This window comes from Chelonus insularis, unplaced genomic scaffold, assembly GCF_013357705.1.
Source record: "Chelonus insularis isolate UGA/USDA-ARS -01 unplaced genomic scaffold, ASM1335770v1 contig_74_pilon, whole genome shotgun sequence".
Classification (NCBI taxonomy): domain Eukaryota; kingdom Metazoa; phylum Arthropoda; class Insecta; order Hymenoptera; family Braconidae; genus Chelonus; species Chelonus insularis.
In genome coordinates this window covers 296,671-308,754 of record NW_023276734.1, presented here as the reverse complement: position 1 = coordinate 308,754, position 12,084 = coordinate 296,671, and the positions used below count along the sequence as shown (strand labels likewise).

At 35.4% G+C, this 12,084-nt stretch overlaps 1 protein-coding gene across 2 annotated transcripts in view; it reads right to left on the bottom strand.

Moving 5' to 3' along the window:
• Positions 1-12,084, bottom strand: part of LOC118071107 (phosphatidylinositol 3-kinase 2-like) — a 187,913-nt gene that overhangs the window by 53,047 nt on the left and 122,782 nt on the right. For both annotated transcript variants that reach the window (XM_035090061.1, XM_035090062.1), the window contains exon 4: positions 5,891-6,268. In XM_035090061.1, the coding sequence (XP_034945952.1) occupies positions 5,891-6,268 (378 nt within the window). The remainder of the gene's footprint in view (positions 1-5,890; positions 6,269-12,084) is intronic.

Sequence of the window (12,084 nt, the reverse complement as noted above, 5' to 3'; positions counted from 1 at the left end):
CATCGTTTAATTTATGATAGTCAACACAAAATCTGATTTCATCACCTTTTCTTGGAACAAGAACAATAGCAGAAGCCCAAGGACCATTACAAAGTTCTCTTGCGTTCGCTGTTTCTCAGTTGCGGACGAAAAGCAATAAACCGTCTCAGTTGCGGAGGGGGTTTTGACCATCGTCGTCTCAGTTGCGGACGGGATCTTTCCAGGTAATTTCCATGGTCTTTGGCGTTGTCTCCTCCTACGAGTCCAAAAATCTAAAAGTGGGGAGGAGTAGGTGGGAAAAGTGATGCTGATTGGTTCGGAGAAAACTTTTTACTTGTAATTAATGCAAGTAAAGCTCCGAGCAAAAGCATCAATCGATTCTGAAAATTCGGCGAATCATGGAGACGATGCTGAGTGAGAAAGGTCGAACATTAATTGTCATCGATAGCTTCAAATTCCGGTTTCATAGAACATTGAAAGGAGATCTTCAGCGCTGGGCTTGCACTAACAAACAGTGCAAGAGCTTCCTTAAGATGACGGATGCGAACGTCATCTCGGAAAGATCCGGAGACGGACACACGCATAAAGCTGAAGATCTCCTTCGATTAAATGTGCAACATTTAAATAATAGCTTAAAACGGAAGGCCATGGATGATGTTTCTGTTTGTCCATCAAAATTAATTCAAACGGAGCTGAAGTCGAGGGACGTAGATACTCTGACCACTAGTCATCTTCAGCAACTACGAAAAAATCTTTCGAGAAGCAGACTGGCAATTTTCCCGAAAATTCCAAAGACATTTGGAGAAACCCATGATGCTGTTGATAAACTAGCAATCATCAGCAATAAGGGTGAAAATTTACTCTCCGCGAATGACCGGAAAGCCAACATTATACTTTTTACGACTTCCATTAATTTATCGGCACTGTCAGAAATGGACCAAATATTCATCGACGGAACTTTCTACAGTTGTCCTAAACCGTTCAAACAAGTATTTATCATTCACGGTCTGCGTAAAAATATTTTTATGCCTTTGGCTTTTTTTCTCTTGCCCGACAAATCCAGCTCGACTTATGAACGAGCTTTTCAAATCATTCTTGAACGTATTGGTGCTTTTAATTTGTCTTTCAATCCATCTTTGATCCTCGTAGACTTCGAAAAATCCATTCATATAGCTCTTAATCGAGTTTTCCCTCGTTCAAAAATCATTGGGTGTTGGTTTCATCTAGGCCAAAGTTGGTGGCGTAAAATTCAAGATCTCGGCTTAGCTGCTGAGTACCGAACAAATAATGATTTGTCAAATTTCCTTAAAATATTTTTCGGACTTCCTTTTTTACCAGCTCAAGAAGTCAGTGACTGTTTCACTGATGATATTATGAGTATACTTCCAGATGATAAAAGAGTCGTAGGTTTCTGCGACTATGTTCTCGAAAACTATATTAAACCAAATTCGCCATTTCCTCCCGAAATTTGGGCTCAACATTCCGAGACAACTCGTCGCACAACAAACAATTGTGAGTCATTTCATTCTAAATTAAATGCAATGTTTAACTCCGCGAACCCTAATTTGTTTCAATTTTTAGAAGCACTCAAATCGATTCAGACCGATATTTATATTAAACTTCGAAGTTCAGCGACGACATCCAAAAAAACCCAGGAAAAGGAGAACTTTCTTCGAGAACTCATGCTGAAATATGAAATGAAAATAATTTCTAGATTGGACTTTGTCCAAAAAATTTCTAAAAAATTCCTACCGAATACTGCTCCTTAGACAGCAGCTCCAATCAAAAAATGGCCTTTTTAAGGGCCACAAATATATCCTACCGAAAACCTCATGTTCTAACAAAAGTGTTTTAGGGCAGAACCAACTTGCCAAGTTCTTCAAATAATGTAGAAAAGTCTTACATTTTGATCGTCGATCAGCGTTCACGTCATCTGTAGGGTAGCGCATATTTTTTTGCAGGCGGAGCTAATTTTAAATTCTTTTTTGGTACTTGAATATTCCCTCAATGACCCCGTCCGCAATTGAGACTATGATGGTCAAGACCCCGTCCGCAACTGAGAAATTTTATTGCTCCATTTTTGGGCCTCGTCCGCAATTGAGGTGCAGCCATTGCGTTCTGTTGTTTCATTTCTTCCATAATTGAATCAACTTTATCCCTATAATGTAAAGAATACGATGAGGAGCCTGTTCAATAGAAAGTGCATTTCCAAAATTTATTTCATATTGTAAAATTGCGCACTTTGGTGAATCAAAAAAAATTTTCGCACAAATATCTACATTCTTCAGTAATAGTCCTTCGAAACGGAGTTTATCACTGTGTATTTTGAAAACCGAAAATTATTGATTGGGTTGATTTAGTTAGAGCTAAAAGATCGATAGCGATTGAGCTACGCCGTAGGATGTGGTCAGGAGAGGTGCACATACACAATAGACATTTTTTTTGAGCTTAATTATAGGTTTTATAACAAAAATAAAGTATTTTTCACGTTAACAATGACTTATTAACAATTTACGAGCTTAACTGAACTTTATCGAAACTGAATAGAATTTATCAAGAGCTTGAGATGATTAGGATTTGCAAAATAGGAGCGAGCGATAATCGAGCACGTGTACTTGAGCGTCGCTTGAGCGTTAATGGCTGCAAACACGTTGTAGCCGGCGTCGGTAGACCTAACACAATGATAGAGCAACTGTCATTGGTTAGATTGGAGAAGAAGAGCTAGAATTCGCCGAGCGCTGAAACAAGAGCTAGGATAGGGCGAACGGATCGGGTGAGCTCGACTGAGCACGAGCTGGGACGAGAGCGAGTCCAACTGACAGGTTGCGATTAACCTCTCGCAACACACTGTCATCCAAAAATTCTAAAGATCCTTCGTACAAATCTAGAACAAATTCTGGAAGTTTATTCGAAAAAGAATTAATTTGAAACAACTTTATTACCTTCTAAGAATTTTTTATTAAAAAAATCTTTGAATTCAGTAAATGAACCAGAGTTGATTAAGAAATCTAATCCTAAAATACATTCTTCTTTAATTTCAGCGAGAACGATCTTTAAATTAACCTTAATATTAGAAATCTTGATTTGAGCAGTCTCGATAAAATCAAAATCAAATTTATCACCAGAAACTGTAAATATAGAATAAGAAACAGAAGATTAAAATTTCATTGAGCAAAAATAGGTCTGAGCACACATTATCTGTGCTAACATGACGAACTTCCCATTAGTAATTGTTTATCACAAATTTTAATAGTTATAATTAATGTTTGTTGGAAGCATCCAAATCTATGTGACAAAAACATTACTTATTCAATAAATACTTATTGTTATAAAAAATCTGTAATCGTTGAAAGTCATATTTGGTTGTGAACAATAATGTCTTGTCAGTATCGACTCAATTTTCAAATGAAATTGTTATTGTTTGAGTTAAAAGTATTTTAAATATTTAATCTCTTCATTTTTTTATTAGTTATTTTGTTATAACAAAACAACAGCTCTACCACATTTGTTCAGATTTTACTCAGATCTTCTTTATGATAATATCTTTCGAATTAATTTTGGTTGAAGTCGATATCTTAATCCGTTCTCGAGATATTATAAACGGAAGAAACGCTGACGTCCATACATACATACACTTTGGTGCAAAACTGAACCAATGTCTTTAAAATAGGTAATAACTTTCATTTCTTTTGTTTTTAAAACTGTAGCGACGTGTTTACTTACTACACGCAAAAAGAAACCGCACGTACTGTCTGTTAATCAAAGTAGAAACGCGTTTGAACTTGTTTATTTCGTTGAGTGTGTGACTCAGTTATGCACCGCTACTTGACAAAGCAACGTATTTATTTCTTTGAGCGATTAAATAAATCAATAATACACAAATTTATACCGAAACCGCTTATATATTTAATATTTATACTCAAATATGTAATATAAATACAGTTTCAATTGGTTTTAAATATAAGGCAGTTTTCAAGATCAATACGTAATAAAATAAAAGAGATGTTAATCGAAGGCAATAGTACACGTCAAATGGCTGCAATATTAAATGTGAGTCAAAGTACAGTTCAAAGGATAAGAAAGACGTGCAAAAGTGATTTAAAAAAAAAACTTGGTGGTCGGCCGAGGAAGTTAAGTATTAGGGACAGTCCAGCTTGTTTCTCAAAAGTTTCAACTATTACTGTGGCCAGCACAAAGTCCAGACTTAAACCCAATCAATTCTCAGTTTGAATTTGCCAGCTGACAGGAACTTCGGCGGCCTTCTTGGGACTGGGTCGATAACCAATCGACCAAATAATCAATAATTGTTAATCTAGTCACTCATTTGACTAATTTTCAGTGTCCTTTTTGACTCATGAAGTTCCTGTCGCCATTCTTTCACTGTTCTCTTTTACGTGTACACGCCATTCACATTCTTTTCCAGACAATCTTGAGGTTTTGAGTCAATCATTAGTGCTAGTGCTATTCTAAATCACTAGAAATATTCAATTGTTATTCTACAATCAAAATCAACTAACATTTCAAGACATTCCATAGTAAATTTACGAAATTACATTAAATTCATTTTGCATTGCATTGAAAGGCTGACGCCACATGCACAATCATATTCTTGCTCAACTCTTGTTCTCTATCTGATGAAAAGACGCGTTAAAAGTTCTTCGAACTGCATAAAACTACTAAAAAAACAATGCAATAGTTATTACTTCACCTTGTCTAATGGAGAAGATAGAGTAATTACAGTTAATATTACATACTTATGTTTGACTATTCAGCAATTTTCAACTTCTTTACATTTATTCAAGGTCAACTATCTCAATTTAAAAAGTTTATTTTACATAAAACCGCACTTCGAACGTACATGTGAATACGATGTAAAAGAATATACATTGACGGACAGAAGTGTAATCTATGACTCTAGAAATTACTTTTTTGTTATCTCTTGTAATTGCGTCATAAACCTGTGTTGAAAAAAAGACAAAATTTTATCAACCAATTTTGCATTGAAAAGTATATTCACAAGTAAACTAAACTTTATTTATTTAGAACTGGCAAATACACACGACTTTGTCCACGTAATGTGTATAATCACGTTGAAAAAACTCAAATTTATCAAAAAGATCCCGTTTTTTATTATTTATAACAAATTCAATTTTTGTAAATAGAAGGAGTATGTGTTTAATTCATGTAACACAGTTGGTAACATTTTTTCAGCAAAAGAAAAAATTACGCCTTAGAAGAACTCAAATATCTTGCATAGATCTTTTTTTGCATTGTTTATGGCAAATTGAATTGTTATGAACAATTTACATAAAAAAAAGTAGCCTTATCGGATGAGCCGTTTCGGAAATTTGCGCAAATTGACAGATAGATTTCAAATACTTTTTACAGAATGCACGACGCGTAAGTGTAACTATCGACCAAAACAGATGAAGTATAACACAGTAGGCCGAATTCTAAGCCCTGTAACTGAGGCTACAAAGTTAAAACATGATATGCAGGACCAGGTGCACCTGGTTAATTGAAGTTGGACTCGTAGCGATAGTTCAGGGTTGCAAGCTAGTTACGTGTATCCTTGTGTATTTTTTAACGCACAAAAATTGTTCGTCCTAGGTAGCGCTGTTGCGGAATCATTATATCTCTCCAGAGTTACGCTCTATGGGCTTGTCCTACTTGTTTGAATCGTCCTTCTCAGGACGAAGACGCACGACACTTCAGAAAATATAATAAATGAAATTTTAGAAAGCTCCACTCTTAATGTATCTTTAAATGTGCAAGTTTCTCATCAGTAAATAAATACATTCGCATATTTATAACAACTGTTCTTCTTTTTAAATGATTTAAAAATGAATGACTACATCATATATTACATTACAGATTTCTTTTATAGCTTAGAATAAAATATTACTTTTACCTTGTAAGTACCTCCGAGTAAGTGCATCAGTCACTCGAATAGAATGTTCAGAATCAGTCGTAATAGTTGATGATGGATTCGTATCGTGAGAATCTATTGAACCGGGAAGAAAAAAAGTTGAATCAGCTCTTGACATCCCGGTTATTAAAGGTGGGAGTACCCATGAATGCCCTGGAATTGCGGTTGACGGCCAATTCATTGAGAGATGAGGAGAACTTGGATGGTTATGGACAGATTGTAAATATGAATGAGTTGCACTTGAGTATAAACCGTATCCTGCGACTCGTGCAAATTCCGAAGCAGCTCTTTCAGCTGCTCGATTTCTTAATATCCTATTTATACTACTAACAGACGGTGCAGTAGTATTACTGCAAATACCTGAAAAATTATAAGAAAAAATTACTCAATATTTTTTAATAAGGAAGATCATGAATTCATTTCCCATAATAAAATAATGTTTTATGACGTCATTTCCTCCAAAAAAATATGACGTATTATTCTAAGAATCGCAAGACGAAGAAAATTGCGTTGTTAGGAAATGTGTTTTGGAAATTGACCTCTGAAGTGAGATATATAAGACAATAAAGACTTCTGACATGTCAGTTTAGTCACAAATGTTATCGAATTCAGAGCTAAGTTAACGCCTTTTACTAAAAAATACAGTAATGCATTGCTGAATAAATGTGGATAACATAAGAATTGCCAATCATACCCACAATTCTAAGAAAAAAATGGCAGAATTGGAAACAACAAAGCCGTATAAAGTAACAGGGCTGAAAATGTTCCTGGACTTCATCAAACGCAATAAGTTGGCACTTTACTACTTTAGTGGAAAATAGAATAACTCCAAATTCATTGACATACATAAAGAGAACATCTTAAATGATTGTACAAAGCAAGACAATTAATTCAACAAAAAGTACACTTCAATGCATTCGAAATAATGTAATCAAATTCATGTTAATAATTCATTTACTTGTAGCACCCTCTAACAGACGATAAATTAATTGCTAAATTTTTTCTGAAAATCAAATCGTGCACCCTCCACAATAGCAGCGTCATACAATAGAGAATATTGGTAATAATTAGACGGAGATTTTGAAGAACTTAATTTAAATTACCGAAATAACAACGCCCTTCGGTAAAGAGGTAAGTAACAGTTACTGACGAAAGTTTTTGAAAATTCAAATTTTTTACCCGCTGTAGCAGCGCCATCAAGTAAAAAATATCAGTAATAATTACCGACAGCAGATTGATACAGCGTCATCCAGCAGTAAAATTGGTAACTATACCCAAAATAAATGGAAATCATATGAATATTTTAAAATGTGTCGACGATGTTACGAGCATCATCCGCCGAAGGACGACTGTAATCATAGCTCTGTTCCATTCGTTAAGGATTCTTGAATGTGTACAAAAGAATAAAATGTTCTTTGTAAAACTTGTTGTAGAAAATAAAAACTGTTTTTTACATGATTAATTTCGTTTTTTTTATATAATTAATTTTTCTTAATAATACAGGATTAACGCTAATATTATATTTGTCTATTTTTGATCTAAATCTTTCCGCTTTTCTAATTGTGTTGAAGTTTTCACTGTCCACACGGTTTTCGTTGTTATCGGTAACGATAGATATTTATAAATTTTTCATGATCGAAAATTCTCTGTTATTGGCGGATTCTTGGCAATATAATAATTATTTCTTTTTTATATCTGATGCTGTGATGCATCAATTTTATAGCTTCTTGTTAGTATTTTAGTAATTTTATCTCGTTCATTTATATTGTAATAAAATTTATTATTTCCATAATCAATATTTACAATAGAGTTAAATATTAATAATTCAACAAGACCCAGTACATAATTTTTTGTTCTTTCGAATTCAATAGGTGGTAACTAATGTACCTCTAATGTGGAAGACTGACAAGACAGCGTTTTTATTGAACGAAAAATTCATGACTGAAGTACTTTCACTCATTTTTACTTCTTATATAGCTTTTGAGATTAAATTCCATACCAAGTCTCCAGACGGTTTGTCGAATAATCTTGTTGCTTCGTATGATTATTAAGTAGGCTACCAACATCGAGATATTTTTGAAGTCAAGTTGAAGGTTTTAAATTACCGAAACTATCGGAACATATTGCTTTCTTCCCTCGTTTTTTATATGCCACCCAGAGAGTTCCAGGTCCATCTTTATCATCAAGGTTAATAATAGCTGACTCATTTTCCCATGGTTTTGATTTCGGTAAATCATTTCTTATAAAAACTCTATGAAAGTATGGAATTTTCATGATTTTTGCATTACTCGAAATGCTGATTTTAGTTAATGCTCGATGTGGTAGCTCTATACGTTTTTTTCACTGGTTTCAAAGTAGACCATATCTTCGTTTTTAACGTTTAAAACATAGACCTCTACTAAAGGCTTCTATTTTTCGATTGTGACATTTTGCTTCATCCAATTGACGGTGAGCAGCTTTAGCATCATTTGCAAACTGCCTTTGCAATGCCTGAAGCTTTACCAGCTGAAGTTCCAATTGCACGTAGATATTAGTATAATTGGTAAAACACCGCTAACTTCAGTAGGCACATGTAATACACGAGGAACTCGAACACTTATCTTTCCACCAATTTCTTTTTCTGCTTTTTTTGCAGCTATTAATGCAAATTTTATAGGATTTGCACCGGAATTCATTATAAATTTTGCAGAATCCTTAATTTGCCTCAGGGATTTTTTCGTTAAATCCTTTCCTAATTTTCTGTTCAAACCCATTCCGAGTTCTGATTTAAGTTTTATGATATTTGTAACTCCTTATGCAGCAGCTATTTCACTTAAATTCGTATCTTTAGCAAAAAATCTTTGTCAAGCTTTTTCAGCAGGTACTCTATCAGCTGTGTTTCTTGCTTCTGCGTTTTCTCGATTTGTCAAATATGCAATATCATGCTCTCTACACGCTGCATCCAATGAATTTACACCAGTATCACCACGTTCTAGTCGTTTTTGTATCTTTTTTCCATGTCTACAATACTGATATCCAGGAATGTGTAACTCGAATATCAGTGCATTTAAGATAGTATTGACTAAGCCGGTGCTACGTCTGTACGGTGTCATAACCTGAGTCATACAGAAATAATTTCCATACAAATCGCACAATTATACTCTAGCTCTTCAGTTGAAATCGAGATAAAGTTTGAGTAATAAAGAACTCAATTAGCGGTGTCGAATTTCGACAACGTTGTGCCACAAACAGTCAAAATTCAACATCATGGTAATTTATTACCGTGTAGCGTTCGTGACGTGATATGTGGTCCCGCAAATTGCCGTCAAACAAATGCTCTTTTAGCTCTTATTATACACTCGAATAGATTACGATTAGGAATATTACGATAACGAATATGAGTTTTTAGAAAAATTACTAAAATCTGTAAAAGGTTTGGGTTATTTCCTTTTTAATGATCATGAAGAAGTTGCGAAACCAGAGCAAGCAAAACCTAATTCAATAATGATATTCAATGACGTAGCGTGTGAGAAACAAAGTAGTACAAGGGCTTATTTTTGAATGGGACGACACGGAGATGTTGAAAGCTTTCATCTCTGTCAAACGTAACTTTGTTCCAAATGTTGGAATGATAAGTATGTAGGAGCTACAAGCTTCCAAGGAACACATGATGATACTGTTGATTATGATGTGGATAACAATGAAATAATGTCAATAAATTGACATTGTAGTTAATCTATAAATATTATTTTCAGAATAATCAGAAGTGTCATATTCCTGAATGTATCATCTATGTGTACATTTGTAAATATAGAGTTTGTGTTCTCCACCTTCCCTCCCATCTCGGGATTAATTTCATATCTTTGTAATTACGGAAATTTTCCATGGTTTTTCCATGAACAGCATTATTCATCAGTTTGTAAAAATTTTTCGAATTTATTTTTTGATTGCTTTCTCATATTTGTATTTATATCTATGGATTTTTTTAACCAAGCAGATTGCTTGAATTTTAAAACTCGATGATTTTTTTTAATTTTTACACTGTTACAATACGTGAACGAAGCATGACCCTCCGAGACAAGTGGCGACATCTGTATCGTCAAAAGGAACTACAAAGTTACTCATCACTCCATCTGTGGGAGCCAACACTCCTAGCCCTGTTGCAGGACAAGCAGAGGATCACCGAAACCAGCCGTCGGTATAGAAGACTCCTGGACGACCACCCAAGGTTACAAATGGACATGACTACCAGCTTCAGTCAGGAAGGCGCTGCAAGAGCGGAGTGGGTGGAGCTCCTACATGGAAGGGGGTCCCGCCAAAACGAGCCTCGAGCACGCCGACGAGAAATCACAGTAGTTGTTGGGCTTCCGCCGTTGCTGCGAACACACGAAGACGAAACGCTGCTCTTTGACTGTAACTAATTAACATCACGACAAGTAAAGTCAGTCCGGGAGTCGGAAAACAAGGTCGGATTCGTGGCATCCACGACGAATCGCTGTCCAGGTGCTAGGGAAGTCGCTGACGAGACTCTGCAACCTTCAGGGAGGCGCCGGGTAGCCAAAGAGTTCATCAGGACTTTCGACAACGAGTAATACCAGACCTGTAGTCCCGACCAGGGCGAAGTAACAGCATCTCCAAGAGAAGAGGACACTCACTGATGAGCTCACACCTAATACAACCTCATTGTTCAAGGGCATTAGGGCGAGTCCGTGAGAAGACGTGGAAACACACTTTGTAACGCCTGTCCGATTCTTAATTATACAAATCAGAATTGTAAAACAATTAAATTGGAGAAATAACAATTGTTAACTTCGCCGTCCCGTACCCGGGTCATCAACTCGCTTTTGTCTTAAACATAACTTATTGTAAATTAGCTTATAAGGTACAATACAGCTCGCTTCAGGACGCGGGGGGATAACCCTACGAATTATTGTCTGGAAATCATTCTTTTATAATAAAAGTTATTCTATTTCAATATTTGCTTGGAGAAATTATCCCAGTCAATCCCTTGCGTACCCTTATTTGCATGCTTTACAGGAGTGGAGACATTCCAGGGGAAGTGACACTGCTATTACAAGGGCATTTGTCCCGAATATTCTTTTTGCATCGTTCTCGTCGTTGTTCAGCACGTCGGTGCCCAAGAAGATCTCACCAAGGTCGTTCATCAAATCCTTTCGTATCATTTACTTTGTCGTAGCAGATCTGTGACGATCAACAGAAATACAATTCCTGATCAGGTAAGTGAGAATACACAATATCTTCTTGAAGCCTCTACAGACAGTTAATTTATTCAAGGTCATACTAGAATAAGCCAACCAATACACTACTGCAAAAACCTGGTACACCAGATTTCCATTTTTAACCTCTTTTACCCTGAGATAATTGCATTAGACGCCCCGTTTCCGTTCCAAAAGTCTGAACACTGAGCCTATTCGAAGCATTCCTACAGTTACTGAATTTTCCCTTGGATTCTCTGACGGAAACATTCTCGCGCTTTTCCCAGAGCCCAAATATACATAACCTCTCCCCATTCAAAAGTCCAACCGCCAATTTATCTCAACACCTAGATCAACACACTGCTGTAGGTTCCTATAATGTATAGCATACTCATTTTTAAGTAGTAATGTTATCATTATCTTTGTATTTTTGCTATCAGGTGGTTTCCAATATTTTGGGCAAAGCGGTAAATGTTTATGATGTTCATGCAATGACTATAGAGAATCTAAGTCTACCTTCCAAAATATAACCGATTGGTGAATCTTTGGGAAAATTTAAAATCAAATGATTGATATTATCGCAATCAAATTTTTCAATTACTCATCTCAAAGAACCAGTGGGAAAGTATTCACTCATTCCTGCAACATAAAGATTATTTACATTGAAATACATTAAGTAAGATTTATCTTTGTTTGGATCAAAATCATCTCTCATAAAACGATTATTAGCTTTGCCATATCTATTGTAACATTGTGACACACCTCCTCTTATCCCTGTCTTAATGAAATTGAGCATTTCAACATCTTGCAGAGGATCGAGTTCTATTTTTGCATATTTCAGCATTGCATCAAAAGCTAAGCCAGGTCCAGTTAGGCAATTTAAAGGGTCTAAATTGCACGCATCTAAACAATTTTTACGAAAGTTTTCAAAGATGTCTGCTAAGAGCAAAACAACAGTTTTCAAATATAAATCCGAATAAT